The sequence below is a fragment of the Lissotriton helveticus genome, chromosome 11 (genome assembly GCF_964261635.1).
Source record: "Lissotriton helveticus chromosome 11, aLisHel1.1, whole genome shotgun sequence".
Taxonomy (NCBI): Eukaryota; Metazoa; Chordata; class Amphibia; order Caudata; family Salamandridae; genus Lissotriton; species Lissotriton helveticus.
The window spans coordinates 667,454,014-667,479,149 of record NC_136072.1 but is presented as its reverse complement, the minus strand read 5'-3'; the positions used below and the strand labels follow the sequence as shown (position 1 = coordinate 667,479,149).

At 47.3% G+C, this 25,136-nt stretch overlaps 1 protein-coding gene across 1 annotated transcript in view; it reads left to right on the top strand.

Annotated features, from left to right (window-relative positions):
* LOC144791758 (zinc metalloproteinase-disintegrin-like VLAIP-B) overlaps positions 1 to 21,882 on the top strand; it is a 4,238,988-nt gene extending 4,217,106 nt beyond the window's left edge. Inside the window, exon 20 of the mRNA XM_078666527.1 lies at positions 19,935 to 21,882. Coding sequence (XP_078522653.1) covers positions 19,935 to 19,941 — 7 coding nt within the window. The 3' untranslated portion in view covers positions 19,942 to 21,882. The remainder of the gene's footprint in view (positions 1 to 19,934) is intronic.
* The last annotated feature ends 3,254 nt before the right edge of the window (positions 21,883 to 25,136 follow it).

Below are 25,136 nucleotides of genomic sequence, written 5' to 3'. Positions count from 1 at the left end.
GTTATCAGGAGATTGTGACTAAGAATTAGCGGAGGAGAGTTGGTGGATCTGGAAGCAGTGAGCGGAGAGGTTGGTGTTACTGGAGGATCTGATGAGAAAATAATATTTCTGAGGGTATGGGGAGGAGATGTCTGGGTTATAGGAAGTAAGCAATATATATATGTAGGCAGGCAGGACCAGTAGTAGGGAAATATGCTGAACTTTATTGTGGGGAACAACCAAGGTAGTGTCACCGGAGCTGTGTGACCCAGACGGGGGTGACGGGGTGCGCCAGTGGCAGTGGGCACCCCGGAGACATGGATGGCGGCCTGCGATCCCGAGGCTGCGCCGGCCGACCGCCATCTTATTGGCCGGTGCGGCCCTAGTGGTGGTGGAGCTGGCCTGTGGCGACGGGGGCACGCTGTGAGGAGAGGCAACGTGGCGGTGAGTGGCGGCACCGGAGGAAGGATGTTGTGTGGCGGCAGCGGTCTGCGGACCTTGGCGGGGACCAACTCGGGCGCGGGCTCCCCCTCCCCCTGGTGCGCTTTGAACTTGGTGCACAATGACCTTCTGTGAGCTTCTGAGTGAGACGGGGAGAGTGGGACAGCTGCTGTGGCCTGCGCTGAGAGCCCTGCATGTGTGCCTTATCTCCTGGCTCCCACAGCTTGACAGCCGCCTTGAAGAGTAACAGAGGCCGCATCTACAGAACACTCAGCAGTCCTCCCAGCCTTGCTCTAGTGCGGGCCCACCTCAATCTAGCCCCGTGTCGGTGTGCCCCGCCGAGCTGGTGGAGCCCTGTGGTGGTGAGTGGCACCATTACGAGGTGGGTACCGACTGGAGGCACAGACAGTGATTTATGTTGGTGCTTGGTGGCGCAGACCTGTTGGGGCACACATCAGGTACGAAACGGCTGGGGCTTGGGGGCCTTAGGAGAGCAGCGAGACAGCGAGAGCGCTCCCCGCCATTAGCAAGAGTGTTGGACTGGGAGGCCCAGGAGCTCTGGAGTCTGCACCCTGCCCACCCCGCGACGCTTGTTAGGGTGGGGGCAGAAAGACTGAGTGGAAGGCGGCTACAGGGAGGCAGCTGGGTGCATGCGGGGGACACACCCAACTCAGGGTGAAAGTGCCGCCATTTTGTGCTTGTCCGGCGAGACGCCTCTGAGGCTCGGGCGGCTTGCTCTAACACTACAGAGGCCTGCTGTCCGTGCCAAGTTAGATAGCCTGCGGTCTTTTGTGGGGTCACTGGGGCCCATAGCAGGTACTGAGCGGCTGGGTTCGTTGGGCTCCGAGGCGGGTTGTGAGCCCTCAAGGGCACTGCAGGCGAGCGACACCATTTTAAGGACTAGACTCTGTCCTCTGTTACCCCTGGAGATTGGTGTTACAACTGGGGCCCCCGGGAGAACCCTTCAGTGAGTGCAGGACATTGGCCGAGAGCCCGATGCAAAGGTAGCCGTCCTTCTTCTCTGCGCAGAACTGTCAGTCACCAACGCGGGGGGAGGCGCACTGCCTTGGAGGGACACTGTGCGGAGGTGAGGAGTGGTGGTTGAAGTATGGACGGACTCACAGGATATCACACAGCTCTTCACTGTCCTTCGACGGTGGCGTTTTTGAAGCCGCCTACATCGAAACAATGACGCACACTAACAGAGGCAAGGAGGCCCCGGTACCGGCTTCCAAGGACACCACGGTGACTGAGCTGTGGGGCAAGTCGGGGTCCTCGGCCTCCGCGGGGGGGATTCAGGAGGCTGGGGGAGACTCACCCCCGGTGACACAGGCATTCATGGCATCCTTTATGTCTGAATTGAAAACCAAAACTGGCTCTTTGCAAACTGAAGTACACTCTTGCGTTCGCGAACTTTGAAAAGAGGTCACGGATCTGGGTGAGAGAGTGGATGGCCTAGAAAAAACGGTGGACGCCCGCACGGAGGACCAAGAGCAACTGTGGCAGCATCCGGGGGGTCCCTCTTGGGGCCGAAGGGAACGACATCCTGACCTATGTGGCACAGTTGCTTCACAAGGTCTGGGGGGATGATGACACCTCCCCGCCGGCTTTGGACCGAGCTCACCGTGTCTCCGGGCCCGCGGGTCGGCGGGTCTCCTCCCAGACATTTTAACCAGAGTCCACTTCTTCCCAGAAAAAGAACCTATTCTCCAGGCGGCGAGAGCCAAGCAGGATCTTACATATGATGGTCATAAGATACAAATCTTCCAAGACCTCGCGCCTAACACCCTATAGTGCCGTCGTGCTTTCAAGCCTGTGACAGACAGTTACGGAGCCTGGAAATCTCCTACCAATGGGGCCACCCCTTCACCCTTATCTTCGCCGGGGAGTCAAAACGACGAGTGGTAAGATCCTACCATGAAGCGGCACAGCTACTCCAACTTCCACCATCACGCTCTGCCAGCCCCACCCGTCCCCCACCTCCCGCAAGAATACCTGCCAAGCCGTCCTGGTCCACTGTGCGTAGGCACAGACGATCACCGCCCCTAGATGCCCAAACAGCTTCACAGGCTAAGAAAGACATTATCAATCATATCAAATCCTTGGATGGGGATCAATCTGAAGTGCGCTCGGACCCCCCTACCCCTTGATAGGTAGCTTTAGAGCCTGTATCGAAACCTAAAGTGGAACTTGGGAGGTATGGCTCCCACTCGGTAGCTCTCACTGCTCATTGCGCGCGCTGGGCGTCACCCCAGCTCCTGCCCTGCAATGTAGCGAGGGCCGGAGCCCCTCACCTGGTTGACCTCGAGAGCAGCGGAAAACCTACCCCCATCTGTTCCTGAGAGAGTGACGTCTCTGGGCTTCCCAAACTTGAAGGTGTAGGCTGGCCCATGACAGGCACAGGACACTGTGGCCCGGTTGGCCAATATTGGTTGTTCAGGAACAGTAGGATGTGGCCCGATTGGCCGATGTTGCTTGGTCCTTTTTTTCTCTTCTTTCCTACTGTTCTTCTGCTCTCTTACCTTTCCTTCTCTCTGCTTTTGGGGTGTGTTGGGTGGATGTTTGGGAGGCTGCAGTGGGCATTGACACATAGGGGAGGTCCCACCTTCCTACTTCTCTTCCGGGTTTGGATATGGCTCTGTGGGAGGTTCAGCGCGCTAACCAGTGACCTGCAGTTTTAATGGCTCTTCCTGACCCTTTAAAGATCCTTTCCCTTAATGTTAAGTGACTCAACTCCCCCAATAAACGTCGGCAAGTGTGGCGCTACATTCTACTTCCCTGCCCGGACATCATTTTCCTCCAGGAAACTCATTTGCTTAAAGGTGATACCCTGCGCATGGCACATCCTAAATACCCCCTTCAGTTCTGGGCAGCTGCAGACACCAAACCGGCGGGTGTGGCTATTCTCTGCAAAAGGGGCATCAGGCAGGGGACCCTAAAGATCTTCCGTAGCGCATATGGGCATTTCATCAGGGCGGGGGTGGTGGTTGGCAGACACCCGCTCACGCTGTGTAATGTTTATGCACCAAACCAGATGCAGGACTCCTATCCCCGGGCGCTATTTAGGGAACAGGTGCCACTGGGCGACACCTCTTTGATTGTAGGAGGGGATTTTAACTTGGTGTAGGACCCTGTGTTGGACCGTAGTGACGCCTCTTTGAATGGATCAGGTGCCATATCTTCAGCTCTTCGGACACAGATAACGGAACTCGGCCTTATAGATTCTTGGTGTTATCATTCCCCCGAGGTGCGCGATTATTCGTGCTACTCGCATGTGCACCGCTCGTACTCGCGCATCGAACATTTATTCATCTCGCACGCCCTCATAGGAGATCTGCTAACAGCGGCTATGTCGGACATTTCGATCTCCGACCACGCGCACGTTGAGCTTCTCCTGCAGGGCCCGGCATCTGGCCCTGCACGTCAGGCGCAGTGTCGCTTACCGCCATATATTCTGCGGGTTTCGGAGGCTGTGGAGTCAATACAGACCGCCATAGACTCTTATTTCGCGAGCAACGACCTACCCGAGACACCATTTCCCGTGGTGTGGGACACCTTTAATGCGATGATCCGAGGCCACATCACGTCTATGGCGATTGCTCGTTCTCGGGAAGTCCGCAAACTAGAACATAGTCTCTCCGCGGATATAAAGAAGTTGGAGGAGCAAGATTGGGAACACTCTTCCCTCGCAAATCGGCAGAAACTTGCAAACCTTAGGGGCCAGCTCTGCTGTTTGTGGACTAACAAAGCCGAATGTTCTTAGCTGGCCTTGAAACAGTGGTACTTCGAGGGGGGGACAAAGTGGGACGTTTTTTAGCGCGGCGCTTGCGGGCCCGGGCGGCGAAGGCCCACTTTGCAAACATTCAGGTACCCGATGGAGGTCGGGCCACTGCGGAGAGGGCAAAATGCGATGCCTTCAGGGCTTATTACACTGCCCTTTACAAGGCGGACACACCCTCCATATCGATGAGGTACTGGACCACTATCCTTGGGCCCCAATACATCTGCATTACGCTGCGCAGCTGGAGGGCCCTCCTCTGCCAGAGGAACTAACTGCAGCACTGAAAGACCTACCCCTTGGTAAGACGCCAGGCCCGGATGGCCTGCCAGTAGCCTTTTATCGTATATTCGTCTCACAGCTCCAGCCCTACTTGCTGCGTCTCTCTAATTCCTTCTCGGATACAGAAGGGCCGTCGCCTTCTTTGAGCATGGCGGAAATAGCTCTTACCCCCAAGCCGGGGAAGGACCCTACCGTCTGTGCCTCTTACCGTCCTATAGCGTTATTGAACACGGATCTCAAACTCTATACCAAAATATTAGGCAAATGCCTGGAATCCCACATGCCGGGACTGGTGAAGTCAGATCAGGTTGGCTTCATCCACAACAGACAAGGGGCAGATAACGTGTGAAGAATTGCCCATTTGGTAGGGAAAGCCCACCATTGGAATATACCGGCCTGTCTTCTCTCGCTTGACGCGGAAAAGGCCTTTGACCGAGTGGAATGGGGCTTTCTTCGCTCGGTCCTACACAGGGTTGGTCTGGGGTACAACATGATTGCGAGGATTATGGCACCTTATCTCTCCCCTCAAGCGCGGGTCCGTGTTAACGGGCGGCTCTCAGACCCCTTCTATATACCTAGGGTCTCTCGGCAGGGCTGCCCCCTATCGCCTCTGCTCTTTGCTCTGGAGGTGGAGCCCCTGGCGGAGATGATTAGGCAATATGAGAACATCCACGGCGTAAACTTAGGAGGGCGCCAGAACAAAGTGGCACTATTTGCGGATTATCTTCTCCTTACTTTAGCGTGCCCATACACCTCCATCCCGGTGCTCCATGCTCTTCTGCAGACTTTTGAAAGGGCGTCCGGCCTTAAAATCAACCATGCCAAGTCTTGGGCTTTAAACCTCACAATCCCGCAGTAGGAGCTTCCAGCCTTAAAGCGCTGGCTCCGTATCGGTGGACTGCAGACCATATTCGTTACTTGGGCCTGAAGCTGACCCCCTCCCTGGACACGTGGTCTCAAGTGAATTGGCGTGAATGCAAGTCAGTTGTCCAGGAGGACATGAGGAGGTGGATGCTGCTGACTATCTTCTGGCTTGGCAGACTTAACACTGTCAAAATGTCTATCCTCTCAAAAATTCTGTACTTGTTCCAATGTCTACCCACCCCCATTCCACAACAACAGATACTGGCCCTCCTGAAGGAGTGCACCAAGTTTATCTGGGGTGGCCGTCGACCACGGTTCTCCCACAAGATCCTCATGCTGCCCCGGGATAGAGGGGGGCTGGCATGCTCTAACCTCCTAGACTACTACTGGGCTTCGCACCTTCTTATGGTCTCGGAATGAACAATCAACGAAAGCGAAAAGGTGTGGTTTCATATGGACCGGATGGTAACGGGACTCACTATCTGCGACCTTACGTGGTTTCATAGGACGGCGCGCTCCCGCATTGCCTATATGGGGGTGCCTACAAAAACTGTCCTTGATATATGGGACAAACTAGCTGTACGTAAGGGGCTGACGATATTCCCCTCACCTCATACCCCTATAGCAGACAACCCGCTCTTCCTACTGGCCTACCGTACACAAACATTTGCCAAATGGTTACGGGGAGGGTGCAGAGTCATTGGAGACATGTTTGAGGGGGGACGCCTGAAGACGTTTGCCCAGTGCAGAGATGAATTTCGTCTCCCGCCAGAAGCGAGTCTGCAATATGCACAGTTGCGGCATTGGGCATCGTCGCCCACTATGTGGCAAGCGGCTACCCGGCCTTACACCCCCTTTGAGTGGCTGGTCCGCTCATTCGATGATTCGAAGGGACTCATATCACGGACATACCAGATCCTTCAACATTCGCCTACACTGACGCTACACCCGTACCAACGGCAATGGCACCTGGCGTCGGGTACGGAAATCGCACCTGGGTAGTGGAACCGTCTTTGGCACGACATTCCTAGGGTCTATCGCAGCATCCCACAGAGGGAAAATGCGTATAAAATTATGACGCCATGGTACTACGCGCCGGTCCGGTTGCACTGTATGTTCCCTGCCGCATCCCCCTTGTGTTGGAGATGTTCAAATGCATCTGGCGACTTCATTAACATCTGGTGGGCCTGCCCGCACCTGACCCTGCTCTGGAAGGAAGTCCTTAGCCACATCAAGGAGGTGTTGGGGTTCCCTCTGCCTGACTCCACAGCCACGATCCTCTTGGGCATCAAACCTGCCACTTTGAAAGTGCTCATGAACAGCGATTGGACCATAGCTCTTCATATGCTCGGAGCTGCCAAACAACTCATTGCACTCTATTGGAAAAGGCCAGAGGCACTTCCGATTGCTGCTTGGTTTGTGCGACTGTGGCCCGTTTTAACTATGGAGCTCTTCACTGCTCGACTGCAACTGCGAGAAACTTGTTTTAATGCTGTGTGGCATCCCTTGGTCCAATACCTCTGTAAAATAGAACATGCACGATACTTGCCTGTCAAGCTTAGAGCGCTGCGTCTCTTTGAGGATGCCCTGCTCCCACCAAATTCTAACAGGCTTCTGCCATGCCCAGATTGATTATAATTCCCATCTCCCAGTGCGCACATTGCGGCCTACACAGTGTCTCCGGTTGGCCATTGCTGAATGTTCACTGTGGTCTGCTCACTCGCTTACCCCGATAGCTGTTTCTGTCTCCCACCCTTCCTCTCCCCATCTATACCTGCTTTGCTTCTGTCTGTCTCTCACTATCCACTTTGTAGGGGCTTATCGCCCATGTTTACAATGTTACTGTCCTTCCTTTAATGGGTCCTGAAATGTACCCCAACCTGCCATTATTGACACAGCTACCAGTACGAGCAGCTGGCCTACCACGACTGGTTGGCGAAATACCCTTTCGTCATAGGTTCTCTGTGGCCTGAGCCTACCTTGAGAAACATTTGCAATTGACGCGGCCGGCCCTAAGTGGGTTGTAGGCTTAACGCTGTGTATTGTTTGTAGACAGGCCTCAGGGATCCCTACAATAAGTTGTTATCACTACACATCCTTGACCACGCGGCCGGCCCAGCAAGGGTTATAGGCGACATGCTGTGTCTAACCTGGCCTCTCACAGTCTTTTTGTTTCTTTTCTGAGAGATAATTGCAAATAACGCCGCCGGCCCTGGATGGGTTGTAGGCTTAACGCTGTGTGCACATGACCCTTTGCTCCTTTCTTGTTTTTGTAAATAAAACAGATTTCAAACAAAAAGTGCAGACAGTGTGCTGCCTGCACAGAGAAAAATAGAGCAGCTTTTAAAGTGCTGCACTGTAATACTCTTGAATGCGCTGCCCTAGGGGCATCACATTCTTCCTGATAGGTTGCTCTTTCCATGTTTGCACCTGCTTTAAGGTGCAGCGTGGCACAAACATGGAAAGTTCGCCCTATCTGTAATACAGGCCCTTATGGGTTCGGACTCCTCTGTACTGCAGGGATATGTGTTATCCTCTTGTGTCCATAGGAAAAGGAATGCTTTTGTACCACATCACCCCTCTACAGAGTCTGATTGAGGAATTTCAACCACTAAATGAATGCACAAATAGATAGGGCACAGATCATGTTTTTAGGAAAAAGTCCAAATTGGTTTCTTTGTGCGATGCATGTAAACCGTTATCATCTACATAATAGCATGGGCATTTAATTGCGGGGTTCACAACCGTATGGCACGACTGCAGCACTTAAAATGATGAGAGTGGCGTAATCCACTCAGCACTTCACATGCTTTACTTTTCTCAGTTTGGTGAAAGTCAAATTCAGCCTAGCAAGACTTTGGTCCTAAAAAGATACAAGAACGCGTATGTTCTGGGCTACTGGAAGAAATCGTCTTTCCCGGCGTGTGTCATGGTAGGTCCTAACCCCAAAGAAATTGTCGATATCACACAAACTGCATGTGTGCAATTTGGTGGTGGCATTTTAATGTTTTTCGGTACATCTTTTGAAAGTCTAAAATAAAGTTTCCAATATGTATATTTTGAAAATTAGATTTTAGTGCGTATGAATATGCGTCTTTTTACTTCCCAAGTAAAGTTTTGCACGCTTTTCCATGGAGGCAAATTCTATAAAGGCAGGAAACTCACAAACCCAGTTTAACTTACATGTCCTGGAGTTTTGTTCTGCTATAGTGTAAGTCATCTGTTACCTGAAAGAAGTCTTGTTGGAACAAATGGACCCACAAAACTCCATTGTGAGTTAGGATTACCTAATAGCTAGGTTATGTAAGAAAGTGGCTCTATATATACTGGACCAAAGTAAGGTACAGTGTGTATAGAGTTCCTAGTCCCCAGAGGTATGTCAGAGGATAACATTAGATATAACCTTACTCTCTAAAGTGGGAGGCTTGGTCGAGCAGTAAGGCAGTATTAGAGGACAGTGTAAAGCATTTGTTGTACACACTCAGTCAGCAAATGTTCTCACACACTCAAGAACTGAACTCTAGAAAAATTGTTTTATATCAAAAGGTATAGTTGTTTTATTTTAGAACAAACAAGGTATCAAAATAAACTTTTCTCAATATGAGTGACTTTAGGTAATTACTTTGCAAATAGGCAATAGACTTTGTAGGTACAATAGCTACAGTGGTTGCAATAGGCAACACAATTTCAAACACAATTTAACATTGAGCTCAATGGGTTTTTCTAGGTAAATGCAATTAAGGACTTTATGGATTACTTTTCTAACCACAGGACTGGATCCTGGATTCAATCCCAGGACATAAGCTGTAAACACTTATGTAAAAGCGTTTTGGTTACAGTAGTGATTTTTAAAGAATATAAATGTATTTTCAAAGTTGACAAACTTTTCAGTGAAAACCAAGCAATGTCATCCTATGGGAGAAAATTCAGGTTACTGGTAAGTACACTTATAATTACTTTTACGGTTCAGTGCTAGGCTAAAGGGTGCAGCACTGGCTTCTCTCCTGATCACAGGTGAGTAAATCGGAATTTGTTATTCGGCTAATTTTAGATGAATATTTTAAACTTTCAAAACTCCACACTCAGAAGAATTTCCAAGTGAAACCAGTCAATGTTATCTTATGGAAGGAAAATGAGTTATCCGCTTTTTGGTAAGAACTCGACTGGTAGAGTTGAGGTTCTGGGCATTTATTCAGGGGTCTCCCAGGGTCAGAAAGGTACAGTTGTTGCACCCTCAGCGGCATAGGGGTAGCTGGATGCAGAGAGAGTAAGCCCAATGCAATCCTATAGAGAGTAGGGGGCCTTTGGTTGGTGGCAGCAAGCAAGCAGACCACGAGGCTGTGGGAGCTGAGCTCATGGTCACTTACTCAGGGCAAGTGGGGAAGTAGAGTAGGGTAGTGGTTGCACTTCCAGCGGCACTTGGGCGGCTGGGTACAGGGTGCTTTTGAACCGCGGGGCGCTCAATGTTATCCAACGGGAAAGTTAAAAAGTGAACAAAGGCTGCAGGCTCGGGGACAGAGATTTTTTAGGTGAGACCACCAGTTCAAGAGGTAAGTTAGGATCTAGAAGAAGAGGTAGGTACCCCAAAGGAAGGCACAAGGGGCTGTGGGGCGCCAGGTGCAGGGGTGTCTTTTGGTGTTGGGAAATCATACCCTCAGCTGGTCGCGGTTGGAGGGGTACCTGGTTCTGAGGCTGCAGGCATCTTCTGGGTCGTCGAGGAGGGTCTTTGGGCACTGGACTCCGGGTCACAGTCATGGGGGGGACGTCCTCGTGGTCTTGGGTCACTCAGGCACAAGCCGGGCTTGGCGGGTGCAGAGTGTGCTGGATTCGCGGTTCCTGGCGGGCACCAGGGGTATTGCTGTTTGAGCAGAACCACTGCTCGTGGGAGTCCCAGTCGTTTTAGAGGTTCAAGGCAGGCAGGTCCTCCGGGGTTTTCGAGGTTGCTGTCCTCAGGAGACGCCAGAGTTTTGCATGAGCAGGTTCAAGGATTAACAGTCCTGTAGGGTTCTGGGGCCAAGTCAGTTGGTGTCGTCCTCTTGTTAGCAGCTGCACAGCAGGTCTTCTTGTTTCCTTGTTCTTCTTCTTGTTGAAATCGGGATCTGAGGAAGGAAGGTTCAGGGTGCCCATAAATACTAAATGTAGGGGTGTTACAGGTAGGGCAGGGGCAGGGACCAATGGGTCCCTGTCCTGGGGTGAGTACACCTCCCTAGCCTGCTGTGATTGGGTAGGGCTCCCCATCTCCAAGATAGCCCTAGCCTGGAGTCGTGCTTCACCTTGCCTCTCCCACCTGAGGGGTGGGGTTGGCATAGGCTGGCACACCCCCTTTCCTCACTTAGGGTTTGGCGAACAAAGAAAAACCAAAGGAAAAACATAGGGTTTCCCACCGTTCTTCCCGCCAGAGTGGGGGTCAGAACCGGTGGGGGCAGTTGAGTTGCTGAGTACAGCAAGTGGCCTGGAGAGGCTCACAAAGGCAGCATTCCTTTGAAGCTTCCCCTGCCCATCCTGGGGGAAGAGGCTTGGCATCTCGTCCCAGGATGTGCATTATTTCAGGCCCCCGAGAGCGGAAGGCTCTCGACCCAGGGGTCCAGAAACATGTCTGGTGGTGGCAGCCTCGGTAGCCACGCAGTCAGGACACTGGGAGTTGGTTAGGTTTCAGGGGACAGCTCTAAGATGCCCTCTGTTGTGCATTTTACATTTTACATTAAATCCCACACTGGCATCAGTGCGGGTTTAATGTGCTGAGAAGTTTGATATTAAACTTCTCAGTCTTCAGTGAAGCCATCATGGTGCTGTAGAGTTCGTAATGACAACCTCCCAGCACCATATACTCTTAATGGCAGCACTGCACTTACAGTGCCCAGGAATGGCCCTGGGTACTGTAGGGGCACAGGGCTCATGTGCCTGTGCCCACACCACTGGCATAGGGCACCCAGCTATAGGGGTGACTGATAGATGCCAGGGCAGGGAGCTTGTGGGCCTGGCACAAAGGGATGTGTGCCATGTCGACTCTTTGTTTAGTTCTGTAGTTAGAGACTCAGCCTGCAAAGGCAGTGTGTGGGTGTCAGGGTACAGGGCCCCTAAGGGTGGCACCATAAGTGCTGCAGCCTTAAGGGGTCTTCTCTGGTCACCATGCTCTGGGTTCCTAGGGTACCATTCACTAGGGGCTGGCAGGTGGTCAGAGATGCGAATTGGGTTTTAGTTTCAACACAGTTTTAGGGAAGGAACACCGGCCCTGGGCATGTGATTGGCAGGAGCCCAGGGCACATCAGCAATGCAGCAAAAAGTGGGTGCATACCATGCAAGAAAGATGGCACTTTCTCACAGGTTACCTATGTTTTTATGAAAGGGATCCCTGTTAGAATAGTTTTAGGTCTCGCCTACACAGCCAGCATGCGCTGCATTGGAAAGAGACCTGTAGCCATCAATTACCCTTTTCAGGCTAAAACGTGCACGCGTTCCATTGCCTTCAATGGCAACGCGTGCACGTATGGTGATTCCCTCGCAGGAGAGAGCAGCTGGTGCCATATGTTATCAATCATCGCGCCTTGCTGCCTGGGCAGGCCCCCTCCTTTCTCCCCTCCCCCTGCTGCCGCGTGAGGCACATGCGCCCTTGTTATCAGTCTGGTGGGTATTTTCACGTGAAGATACATTTTTTGAAAAGTTCTGGAAAAACCTTTAAATCGTCTGTTTTTCTAATTTTAAATAGAAACAGTAAAAGCAACAATCACAAGATGAAAACACTCTGCATGCATGTAATGCTTTTTAAAATAATCCTAAAGGACTATTACAGGAAACAGGGACTGCATTGCTAGGCTCCAATAGGAATAAAAATGATTTTCCACAACTTGATGTTCAAATACGAGCTTGTGGACTGTCCAGAAACCCATAACATGCCAAGCAGACAGTATTTTTTCTCTGAGGAATGTGGCAACCCCACGAGTCGCACACAAACACATTGGTGACGAGTGAGACTGAAGATATCACTGCAAAATCAAGTATTGTTCGAATGGGCTTTATTTTGAACCCCTCCCGATCCACCCTTCGACTGTGTTTGCTTGTATACCCACTCTCTGGCATGCTCTTCACCACGTTCTATCAACTATCCCCCCTCTGCCCCTCACCCTCATTCTCGATCTCCCCATCGTATTCACTCACCCACTGCACTCTCCCACGCCCCAGTCGTCTTCATCTTATGCTCTACGGGACAACCGAGACCATCAGTTTTGCCAAACCCAGCTCGGAAATAAGCAAACAACTGCCGCCACCCGTTCGAATGTCTTAGCGTCAGCTTCCAGGATGACTTCAGTCCACTCATTGGTTCATTAGCCATATCCCAACCTTGCTGCTATTGGTCAAAGGCACCGAAAGTCTAAAAGTAAATAAAGCGTCTGATTGGTCAGTGCTTGATCAAGGTGTGTTTGGGTGAACTCACAACGTATTGTTTAGTTTTTGTCTTAGCAATAGCAATTTGTTACCCTTTACAAATGGCCACTCTAGTTGAACCAAACCTATGACACAACCGCTTATCCACTCTTAACATTTCCACTACTACTTCGAGATACACATAGGTAAGGTCCTGACTATTAAAAATATCTTTAACAATAACAAACCAAGGGAGGCACCTGCGTACTGCTGGTGTAGGATGTGTAAGTTCCCAGCATTTCGTGGTTTAAAAAAGTGAGACGTAGAGGTGGGTGAGCCAGTATATTAAGACTGCGAGCTGAGGCAGAGCCGAGCCACGGGTCTGTTTTGGTGTTGTGTCCTCGAAATTATGAGTGAGACGCAAGTATGAGGTAGGACACGCTTTATTCGTATTCCTCATCCAACGTGAACACTGTCCAACTGTCACTCTCTCTATGTTCTCTCTCATACAATTTTGACTGATCTCATCACATTCTAAGCATCAGTGTTCTACTAAACTCTATGTCACACTTCTCCCATCAACAACACCCCAAAATCATTACAAGCAAAAGATTTAACAAAAACCCATACCCAACCCTTTAGTGGTTACGAAAACAAGCATTGGCGTGGCCTTTGGGACCTTAATGGTGTTTAGACATGCAACAGTTAATGTTGTTGCAGTAAGAATATTGTGCTGCATAAACTAAATACTTTAAGGTCCCAAAGGCGACCTATTGGCTATGCCACTGCTTGTTTTTCATGCATTGAGTAAACCGTTCAGAACTGGTTCACATAAGTGTTCAAATGTTAGTGATATTTTATATGTGCTCTATTTTTAAGCAGTTTTTTAATCATTTTCAATATGAACCAGACTGATGATGCCAGTTTGCTGGCCTGGGCGTCGAATGAGAGGTTATTATCTAGAGTCATACCTACATTTCTCACCTTTTCTGCTGGGGCCGGACAATTGCCCAGGCTGTCAGGCCACCACTCTGGGGACCAGATGTTTGGATCACCCCCCAGCACCAGTACTTCACTTTTTTCCCCATTTAACTTCAGACAGTTAGTAAGCATCCATTGTCTGACCTGAGACATACAGGATCTGAATTTCTCCGCCGTCTCTTTCACGTCCTTGCTAATAGACACCACTATCTGGGTGTCGTCGGCGTAAGAAACCGGGGTGAAGCCGCTTTCTCTTATGATTTCAGCTAGTGGGGCTACATACAAATTAAAAAGGGTCGGGCTTAAAGAGGACCCCTGGAGCACTCCACACAGGGAACTGGATTTTGCATCCCACAATTAGTGTGTCACAGAAACCCAAGCACTAGTCTACATAGAAAGGCAATACGATAGTAGACGATGCACGCAAGCATACAAACGGAGACTAACGAGGGAGTGGGGGGTCAGTTCCCAGGATCGCGTGACACTCTCACCTGGTCCTCCTCCGTCACGTCGATAAAAGCTGGGACACTCATGGCACTGCAACTTCAGGGGCTGCTTGGAAGCACGACGCCACTGGAAAGAGAGTGGACCGGCTCTACGGTATTACTTCTGGTTCACAGCTCAAGAGCCTGACTCTACTGTCATACTATACACTTTCAATCTAGACAAGGATTTACATCGACAATGGACTAATGATAACGCAGACTCACACAATAGCGAGTTTACAAAGGCTACGAACACTGTGAACTGCCATGTAAAATAACGTAAAGGCAATTAATGCTATTTTGTATTTCCCATAATTTGATGTAATTGCTATAGGAAACCTAAAATTAAATTTGTAACTTTTTCTCTGCATGATTTATAAGGTAAACGTTTCATGAACTGGTGGAGCACACGTAAAGATGGAGTTCCTTCACCTACCGTACAACATGAAAACTAAAGAGGGGTGGTCGTGCTTTGCTTCCAACGACCGCGAAATGCAATAAAAAACAGGCAGAACTATTTGTGATGCAGGAGAACATTTGACAATATGCCCAATGGAAGGGACTCGGACACACTAATCTATTGTGTGGAGATATAGCATGACATTCTTCCGCACTCAGGATCCCAGGGCTTTTACTCACAGTGCTGGCGTAGGTGCACTTTACTTTGCAACCTTGGATTACTTGTTTGCAGGCACAGTGCTAACCTTTTTAAACTTTCTCCAGCAGTTTCCACATTGCCTCTGTTGTTTGGGTTATACTTAGGTTATAAGCTCGAGTTGCAAACTACAGATTGCAGGGGTGTTGTGGGTTCAGACCCTGGAACAGCTATTCAGGTTATAGTGTCTGTAGGGACTAGGATTTATGACAGATTAATAATGTTACATTTTAGATCGATCTCACAAAGTCCGTTTTAGACAGCCAATCCATCAATTAGATTACATATATTTTATAGTCTTATGCATTGTACACAGATTGCAGATGACACAGACCTCACATTAGCAGGGCTGTGACCCGCAGAGCAGTTCTTCATACTTGAGCGTCTCACATGAAAGCACTCTATCTCTCTGGCTTCACAAATATTACAAACCCATAGAACTGAACAGATATTATCCAGTTTCCATATATTTCACAGGAGCGGGGCTCTGACAGCAGAGAAATGCTTCATGTTTGAGCATCACACATCAGCGTGCTCTTTTGTGTTACACACAAATTGCTCGTGCTGCAGACATGGAATCACCCCTGGACCAACTGCCAATGAAAAGTGGGCGGTGCATGCTTCTGACTTTTACAACACGGACAGCAGCACCACAGTGTTTTGACTTATGTTTACTTCGCTCTCTGAGACTAGTTACAGCATGTAGCAATTTACAAATTGAAACTTAAAAAAACTTTTTTAAAGCAATAATATCAGTATCCTGTCTGCACCTGTGTTAATATTTGCATAGGACTGTTGCTATTTGTAGCTTGACTACACTAAAATGAGTACATGTTCAGTAGAATATTTCGCACGGAAACATAGTAAACAAACCATCACTTTATTTAAGTTCATTGTAACCATTCCATTTTCTACCATGAAGTAATTTCCTTACACCTGCCTGTTTCCAGGTTTATACAGCCGAAGCTCCAAGACTGGATTAAGTTTGTTTTTCAACCGCTTAACACTTACTGGCCGAGAGGGACTGTTTTTTGGAGTTTGGCAGGCGAAGCCTAGGTGTGGGGGAGGGGTGCAAAAACAGCTACAATTAAACAACTCCACAGCTTCAGAAGTGGGAGGGAGGAGAGAATAGGAGAAGCCTGTAGGCTGGTTTAAAATTTTAAAATGAAAAGCACAGCAATACCTCATTCGTCTTAGCTAACATAGGACCAACAGCAGTTATACGCCACTTGCCGATTAAGTCCCTGAAATTTAAAGCGTGTTACTGCTTTGGGGGAGGGAATCTTAAACATGCAGTTAATTATATTAAATATCCGCCTCCAGCGAGGCTTGCCATGGGGTCGCAATTATCGGGTGCATTCCAGAGCCTTTGTTAATGTTGCTTGCACATGGAAAGTACAGAGTAAGAAGGTAGAGTTACGCAACATTTGCGCTGTTTAAATGCAGTTGTAAACAAAATATCCCACTAAATCGTAAGCAGCAGTTATATGCCTTTTGTAGCGATCCAACACGTTTCAGTACTTACAGAGTCCCCGTAGTTTAAAGCAAGTGAGTAAGAGTGTGCTTCGTAAACATGAAGTCAATTGAATTAAGTCCCCACTTCCAGCGAGGAGAGATTACGGGGCTGAAAAACGGGCATCGGGTTGTCAGAAAGCAAGTTAATGTTGTGCCTTCTGAAGACCAGCGTCCCGCGAGTGATGCGCGTGCCTGCTGGAAGGAAAAGAAAAACAAGCATTGGCCGCACGGCCGTGAAAAGCACATGGCTGCGCGGCAGTGGAAGTGATCGCGTGCGTGTGATAGTACACTGATCGCCGGCAAAGGAGCATTTCCAGAGCACCTACTAGAATCTCGGCCAGAGCAGCTCATGCGCTGGATCAGGCCGAGACCTAAATATGATCGCTCCACTGCAACCAAAACAAGCATAAGCATAGCCAATAGGTCTTGCCTTTGGAACCTAATAAGTATTGAGTTATGCAGTGCAATATCCTTGGTGCAACAACATCAACTGTTGCATGTCTAAATACTTATAAGGTCCCAAAGGCAAGACCAATTGGCTATGTCAATGCTTGTTCTTCTTGGCTCTCTGCTTGTGAGTTCCTCACTATGTTAGGACTGGGACGAGGAGGACCCACGAGGGAGTAATGTCTTGTTACTTACCGGTAATCTCCATTAGCCCGATTACAGTCCTTCTTGTCCCAGTCCTCTTACCTCCCTCCCGCTGTCTTTGTGTCAGGACTTGTTGATAAAAGGCATGTTTGCTAATATATCCTTTGAAAATATTATAAGCGTTCTGATTGGCTGTCGGGAGACAGGATTACCTCACAATGTTAGGACTGGGATGAGGAGGAACCTAATCGGGGTAATAAAGATTACCGGTAAGTAAAAAGACATTTCTTTGCGAAGACTCGTCCTCCCATTTGCTTGAGGAATATGTGCCTGGTTTTAAATACAATGAGACACACCAGGGCCCTGGATGTAGTAATATTTCATGTAACTCCCTCTGTCCAAGCTGCGCTCGCGATGTCTTCCACTGATCTCCTGCTATGACAACCTCACTTTTCCCTCGACTTTTCCACTCTGAAACCGTACCACCAATTTCTCTGCATGCATCCTCCCTTCCCATTATATATGCGGAAGTTTGCCACTAGATGCACCACTGCCTCTTCAATTAAAACAAATCCACCCCTCCCTCTGTGTTTTTTGTTCATTAGCGGAATATAACCAAGCTTCTTTCAAATGTCGTCACAGCAGCATCTTAAACACCTTGGGCCTCATTTATGAAAAGTGACGCATCGCTGCGTGAAAACAGCGATGCGTCACTTCTCACTGCACCCTCCTTGCATCATGATTGATGCATCATATTTATAATATGACGCATCAGGTCGCAAGGAGTTACAGGTACGTCAGTATTTTTGACGTATCTGTAGGCGCAAAAGTGACGCATTGATGGAGTGTGTCACAAAAGTGACGCAACTCCAGCAATGTGTACTTTCACATGGGCAAGTCCCATGTTGTTAGTGCCTTTGTCAGTCTTACGCCTGCCATGAAGCAGGCGTTAGATTTTGACGCATTAGCGGCCAAGAAATGGCGCAGTGAAATCTTATATATTTCACTGCGTCACTTCCATGACCCTTTCTTGCGTCAAAACGCCCCCCTTGCATACATTATACCTGGCTCAGGTATAATGTGGTGCAGGGGTTTACAAAGTGACGCATCTACCTAGATGCGTCACTTTGTAAATATGGCGCAACAAGGGGCAATTTTTACGCCACTGGTGCGTCACAAAAAGTGACGCGCCGGCGGCGTAAAAGTGACGCACAGCCTCATAAATGAGGCCCCTTCTCTGTTTACCCTCACCTCTACTCCATCACAATTTGCTTCCTCCTCTTCTGGGAACCTTGAATGCCTACGGTTTTTTGAAACTGCATTCTTCTGTTCATGTTTTCTAGATTACTCCATTTGTGTAAATTGCAGTTCCGTTTATCATTGCCGCGTTTGTTGGTCTCTTTCTGATAAATACATTGCGCTATTCCCACCCAATTATATAACTCATTTATCAGTCTCAGTATTGAACTTCTGATAACTGCACTGGCACACACATAAGTAAAAAAAAATTCCATTACAAGGCCAATAGCTCTCCAACTCTAAAAAAAAAAAATGGGAGACATGGTGCATTGCATACGCTTGTTTTAAATGCAGCTGCTATGAACGTGAAAGTACAACAAAATACTTCTAGAATATTTTGTTGTTTTTAGGAAAGGTATTGACCCCGGCATTACAGGGTTCAGGATCACAGCTGTCTTACGTTTGTATATGCACTTTAACTGTCTTGTAACTAAAGACGGCCTGGAAACGCGAAAAATAAACTAAGCTGCGCTTCCTGGCCATCTTCATTCAGAAGTATATACTGAGACTTTTGCGCCCTCCTCCTGGGAACGCCGCCACAGCCCACCAGGAGGGGCCACTTTGAAGACCTCCGCTATTTACTTTGGCCCACATGCATCAAGCATTTTTGTAGTCGCAAACGGTGCGATTCCTTAAAATCGGCCGTTTGCGAATGCAAAAGTGCTTTTTGGGATGCATGAAGCAATTTTAGAATTCGTAACATGTTTGCGAGTTCTAAAATTGCGGGTGCTTTTAAGAAATCACAGATGTGCGATTTCTTAAAAGCAATGCATCATTAAATTTAAAACTGTAAATTCGCAATTAGGGTGCCAAATTTACCGAGTGGTTGAACCACTCGGTAAATTTGGAAAAAGTGTTTAAAATGCTGAAAATGTTTTTTTTTCAACATTCATGTTTCACACACACATGTCCTTAGGACATGTGTGTGTGAAACATGATGCGAAAAATACATTTGAGGGGTGCATGGGGGGGGTCCTTTGGACCCCCCCTGCACCCATGAAATTTTCAAAGTGCCACTCGCAATTTGCGAATGCCTTCCCATTGACACCTATGGGCCTTTTGGCCCATAGGAATCAATGGGAATTGCGAAAATTAACTTAAGAATTCGGTATTCATTTGGGATTCTGTAAAAATTGCGATTTTTACCGAATCACAATTGAATACCGAAAATAATGATGCATAGCATTTTGCACTTCTTAATTTGCGATTCCTTATTTTTCGCAAATTAGGAAGTGCAAAATGTCACAATGATGCATGTGGGCCTTTGTTTTTTTAGTGTTTGCATATTCGTTTTTAATTAAGCTATACTGTTCTTTCACCCCAATGTTTTGCTCTTCATGAAAAGAACACTGCTTTGTATACACTGTTCATTGATGGCTGTGCAGAAATAATTACTGGAAAACAGCTACGTTATTTCATCATTCATATATAGCCAATAAACACATATATCACATACTGTGAAACTGTCAATTCAAATGTGTATTAATTTCGTTCTTGATTGCTATTACTATTACTTTCACCTTTATCTTTAGGCTAGTTTACTGCTTTCTAACATATTCATACCTGCTACGTGTGTGTTCGTTTAGCATTCTTGACCTCCATATTGAGTCAATAATAGTTTGCATTTGAAGTCTATTACAGAGTGCATTATATGGAAGTTATTGCAGCATCTCGCTCATTTCCTTTATTTTTATTTATTTAGATTATAGCAAACCAAGGACATCATATAAATTTGAAGAACCATCAGCAGAGATTCATACCAAAAGGAGATATAATTTGCGGTGCTACAATTGCATTTGTTTAACATTAATCCTGAGCGAAACATGGGAACTTCTAAAAATGCAGACAGCGAAGACTGTCCCCACTGGGATTAAAACGAACCACAGACCTCAGAAGATCTGCTGAAGACGTACATATCTGCAGGCACAAAGAACAGGATGTAGAGAGTTTTGTCCATAAATATTTCATCTTGAACCACACAAGTTACTGGAGAAAAAAACATTAACGAGAACCACTGACAAAAAACATGAACTCAACTCCGTGCTTAAAGTTCTGAAAATCTGTCTGTCCTCAGAATTCCTATACCACGAATAATTTGTTACAGAAACAACAAAAGCTGGAGGCTCCATTTTACCCACAATCTCACACTTCTTTCTTACATTGACATGTTGTTTTTGGGCCCAGGATGTTCTCTGTTTAGTTATCCTCATTGCACAGATATTTTCCTTTTTATTTGCTGAAATGTTTGTACAGCCTCCCTTTCTTTCTAAATCTGCTACTAGCTGAGAATCACCGTTCACCTCCTTAAACCCTTTAAAACCACACACCACATGTTAGCTCCACTACAACCATCCGTATCCTCTGTGTGATCTTTATTGGCTTAGGCTTACTATTCCTTCATATTTAATCCTCGAGACTGCCCATAGCTTTGGTCCGCAAGCCAATCCGGCTTCCTCCACCATCCTTCACAGCCCTTGTAATCAATTGCCTTTGCCTTCTATTGTCGCTCTCACTGATACTGTAGACTGTCAAAGAAGTCCAGGCTTCTTCACTGAAACCCTCTTCTCACTGGTACCCAACCACGTTCATATATGTTCATATTCTGGCTGGTGTTCAAAGGGTGATACTACTAAAGTCACTATTATGTTTGCTTTACGTTGTATGGTTTCTGCTCTACGTATAAAGATGTTGGGTAAGAGCACTATAAAAATATGAATAAAGAAAGGTTTTGGTTAATATTTCCCCAAGCTATGCAACCATTGGACCTTCGTTCTGAACTGCCTGTTAATGGCAGGCTCTGGCCCAGTGTCTGTGGACAAATACTGATTTGATTCATTTGACATTTTCGCACTCAAGGGTTTCCCCAAACAAATATTTCCAGAGGATGGAATAATGTTTGGCCGAACGCCTGATTTTTGTATGCGAGGCGTCTAAAGTTTCAAATATGAGCACTAGGAGTTTCACCGAGTCAATGCACAAACTTCACACAGAAAAATTCGAAAACAGTGAGCAGGGATTGCCTCTCTCTGTTCTGACGTGTTATAAACTTTAGACACCTTATTGCAGAAAAAAGGGGTTTTGCCCACCATATTACATCCCCAGGTTTGACCTGTCGGAATTTGCGCAGGGAAAGCAGATCAATGGGGAAAGTATGCAGATTGTCGTGCAGCAAAACCGCATCTGTTCATTGCTTTCCTTCCTGACCAGAAAACCTCAGAATGAGGTGTAAAGTCAAACCGTAAATTGCGGTAATGGCTTTTCCTCGAGATGGATTTTAAGTGCCCTGCGGAACTTGGAATTACCAAGAATACGTTTCAAACGTTTAGATGGTATCTGCTATTTACTATGTTTTTAGTTTTTGTATAGTCATTCTCAAGGTTTACTGTTCTTTCAGCACAATGTTTTGCTCTTTAATAAACAAGCATCGGTGAGTGTACACAATTTACTGTTCTATTAAATATATATACATAGATATTCAAGTTATGTTAATTATCGTTTGTTAATGTGCTGTATGCCTCAGCAGGCATTGCATCTGAGTGTGTAAGACTGCCTGAGAAGTCGTCTCGTGGCTGTGCAGAATTGATAACCGGAAAACAACGATGTTATTTCTAGGTCATTTCCAGCCAATAAACACTTATGTTAAAAATGTGCTCACGGTATGTAGAAATGTTTTTAAAACCGAAGTTAAAGTTTTTTTTTTTTAGGTAACCCAAGAATGAAACACAGTTTGTGATGTCTTCTTTATTGCGTTTCACAGGAATGATTGCAGAGCAAAGATAATTTAAGGAAGAGGTACAGATAAACATTCTTGGTCACAGCTAAGGCTCTGCTTCTTTTGATGATGCCCAAAAAATCCAGCAAGTATTGGCACAGTCACCAGGACTTTGCTTTACCACAGGGCGCTAACCTATTGGCTTTGTCAGTCCCCCTCCATCCAAAGATGCAGGGGCCAGTACTTACTTACTTATACCTACTACCCTTTCTGGGGTATAGGCCATCAACCAAGACTCTCCAGCCATCTCTGTCCAGGGCTTTTCTTTCAATTTGACTTCAGGTGTAACCCATCTCTTTGCAGTCAGGCTTGAGGCCTTGGCACCAGGTGTTTCTTGGTCTTCTTCTTTTTCTTTTCCCATGAGGGTTCCAGGTCAGGGCTTACTTGGTCATGTTTGATGAGGGCTTGCGAGGGGGGGGGGGGGCTATCCAGCCCCAGAGTCTTTTGTGGATTTCTTCAGAGACTTGGAAAGTCTGCTGCCCTAGGTCGTTGATGCTGGTGGTATTTGGCCAGTGGAGTCCCACTTTTATATAGCAAAATGAGACACAAGATGTGTATCCACTATCTGTATCTTCAGAACCAGTTTTGGGGTGGTTCTCCTGTCAAATTTCCTTTCCAGGGTGTTTTCCAGACCCTACCTTTGTGTAGAGTGGTGCCTCTTATACCAGCCTGGAGAACCCACAAAAGAGGATGTAGTGGGCTGGCCCCATGTGTTCAGGTGACAAAATAGACATAGCCGAGTTGAAGTAGATGTCGTTTATTGAGTCCATAAGTAGATGTTACAGCAAGCCCCACCAGGAACAGCCTCCAATCTGCTCAGCCCATCTTCCAACTGACAACACTCACATACCAGGCACCCAAGCATTCCACTCATGTCACTCACACCAACATTCTACACGGAACACTCACACTGGCTGAGCAGCTAGTTACAAAGAGAAAGGGAACATATATACATAACCTGAGGATACTACTGAGGCGTAACAATGAGAGTTTTTTGCACCACCATTCATCAGCCGAACTGAGAATGTGATAAGGGAAACAAAAAAGCCCGACCTCACCAAAAGGGTCCCCTTCATTTGCTCAAAAGAGTCTGCAGTCCGGCCCTTAACCCCTACCATCACCAAATGAGAAATGTTCAGGAAGACTAATGAGCAGTTTCTTGCCAAGTAAAAGGCATAATTTGATTTCAAAAAGATCCTTGTCTCCACTCCCCTCACGCCAGTGTCTAGGTCTCCTGCCTCACGCATCAGGAATGTCAGAAATATGATTCCACTGTCTGAGAAAACAACCTCACCTGAATCTTGTGCAAAAGGCCATGTCTGTGATAACCATAATGTTGTGTAGTTCCCAGGAATCCCCAGGACCTGCGTGTTTTGGATGACCTAAACTGGGTGCTTGTGGCCAAACCTATTCCGGTAACCCCCACAGGATATTTCAGCCATTAGACCAGCTAGCTCTACATTGTCACTACCACTGCCCTGTATCTTACAGTGGTGTAGGAAATTTCTGGCAACCACGGAACATGACAACACTGATTCCTCAGCGATCGTGGAAAACAGTACAGTACTTTTCGCTCAGTCAGTCGTGCCTACTTATTCTCAGAAAATACACAGGATGGCGATTAGGATGTTTCAATAAGTATTTATTGGTCCAGCGTTAGACTTGTGTAAAACCTATTTGCTGCGACAATCAAGAGACAGAAGCACAAGAAAGAAATCGCAAGTACTAATATAGTAAACAGAACATTTCTACCATAGTGCATATACAGTTCAGATAAGACAGTAGCACTTGCATACTCCTATAATGCACGCCCTACCTAATTTGCCTGAGTGTACCTAGCCTAGATATGTAGGTGTAGCGTGTATATGTGTATATATGTATATAGCCAAGAATCCCGTAGGGAAGAAACAACCCCGTCACATGATGGTAGAAAATGAAGGGCCCAGTCTCTGCTCAGAGGATGAAACCCCGCAAGGAATGTCAGACCACTGCATGTCGAAGATTCAGCTTGCAGGACCCTGTGTCAGCGTGGAAGGAATTCTCCTCTAATTAGTGATCATTCCAGGGGGTCTTCTAGAATTCATATGTTTTGAAAACAATCATAAATGTTTTGAAAACAGTCATAAATGTTGTTCTAAAACAATGCGATTATGCACCTCGCACCATTTTCATCCTTTGGCTATTGGTCAAGGATGAGAAAAAGTGGTGACCCTTATAGAGATTAAGTATGCAGTGCCTGAGGACATGTTAATGTATGTCAGGTACAGGGATTATGATAAAATACTATGAGTCTGGTTTCAAAGAGAAAGGGGCAAACTACTAGGTAAAAGGTCACTTGCTCAGAACCGTTATTGTCGTGTGGATGGCACAATGTATATAAAAGGGGCGATACATGACGGGACTAGCCTAAAGCACATAACAATAATGAATCAAACAGGCCTCTATTACTCACACATACCATGAATGTGCCAAGATGGCTATGCACACAAACACGCACAGCATACACAGTATACACTTGAGATGATAGTGCTAGGAGTTGGGTAAGCACATAGAAGCACAACTTACCTGAGTAAGCTTGCAGGCCTCCACTATAGTGGCACAGATTAAAAGCTATGATCATGAACTCCACCCCATGGAAGGCAGACTGTTAATGGAGGATCTAGGGGCACATAAAACATGCCGAATTGATCAAACTTTGACCACACACTCCAAGACAAAAATACCTTGGACCCGAGTGGCGTGGGAGGCAGACTTACCGGCCCTGATGGATGATGACTGGACAGAGGCCCTTGCCAGCCCCAGGTATGCTGCTGTCTCCTCTAGGTACCGGTTGATCCAGTTCAAATACCTTCACAGAATATATTACACCTGCCTCCGCCTCTGGAAGATGGGGGATATTCAGTGCCCTACATGTCTCCTTTGTAATTCTGATGATGGGTCGTTTCTTCACACGGTCTGGAGTTGCGATGAACTACAACACTTTTGGTCGGGTGTGCTGGCCTGCCTGGGGCAGGTTCTGGGGTGGGACATCCCAGCCAACCCTCGACTGATATTTCTTCACAGCACGGAAGACACCGGGGGAACAGATATAAGAGACACCTCCTGTTACTAGGCCTCACTTTAGCCAAGAGC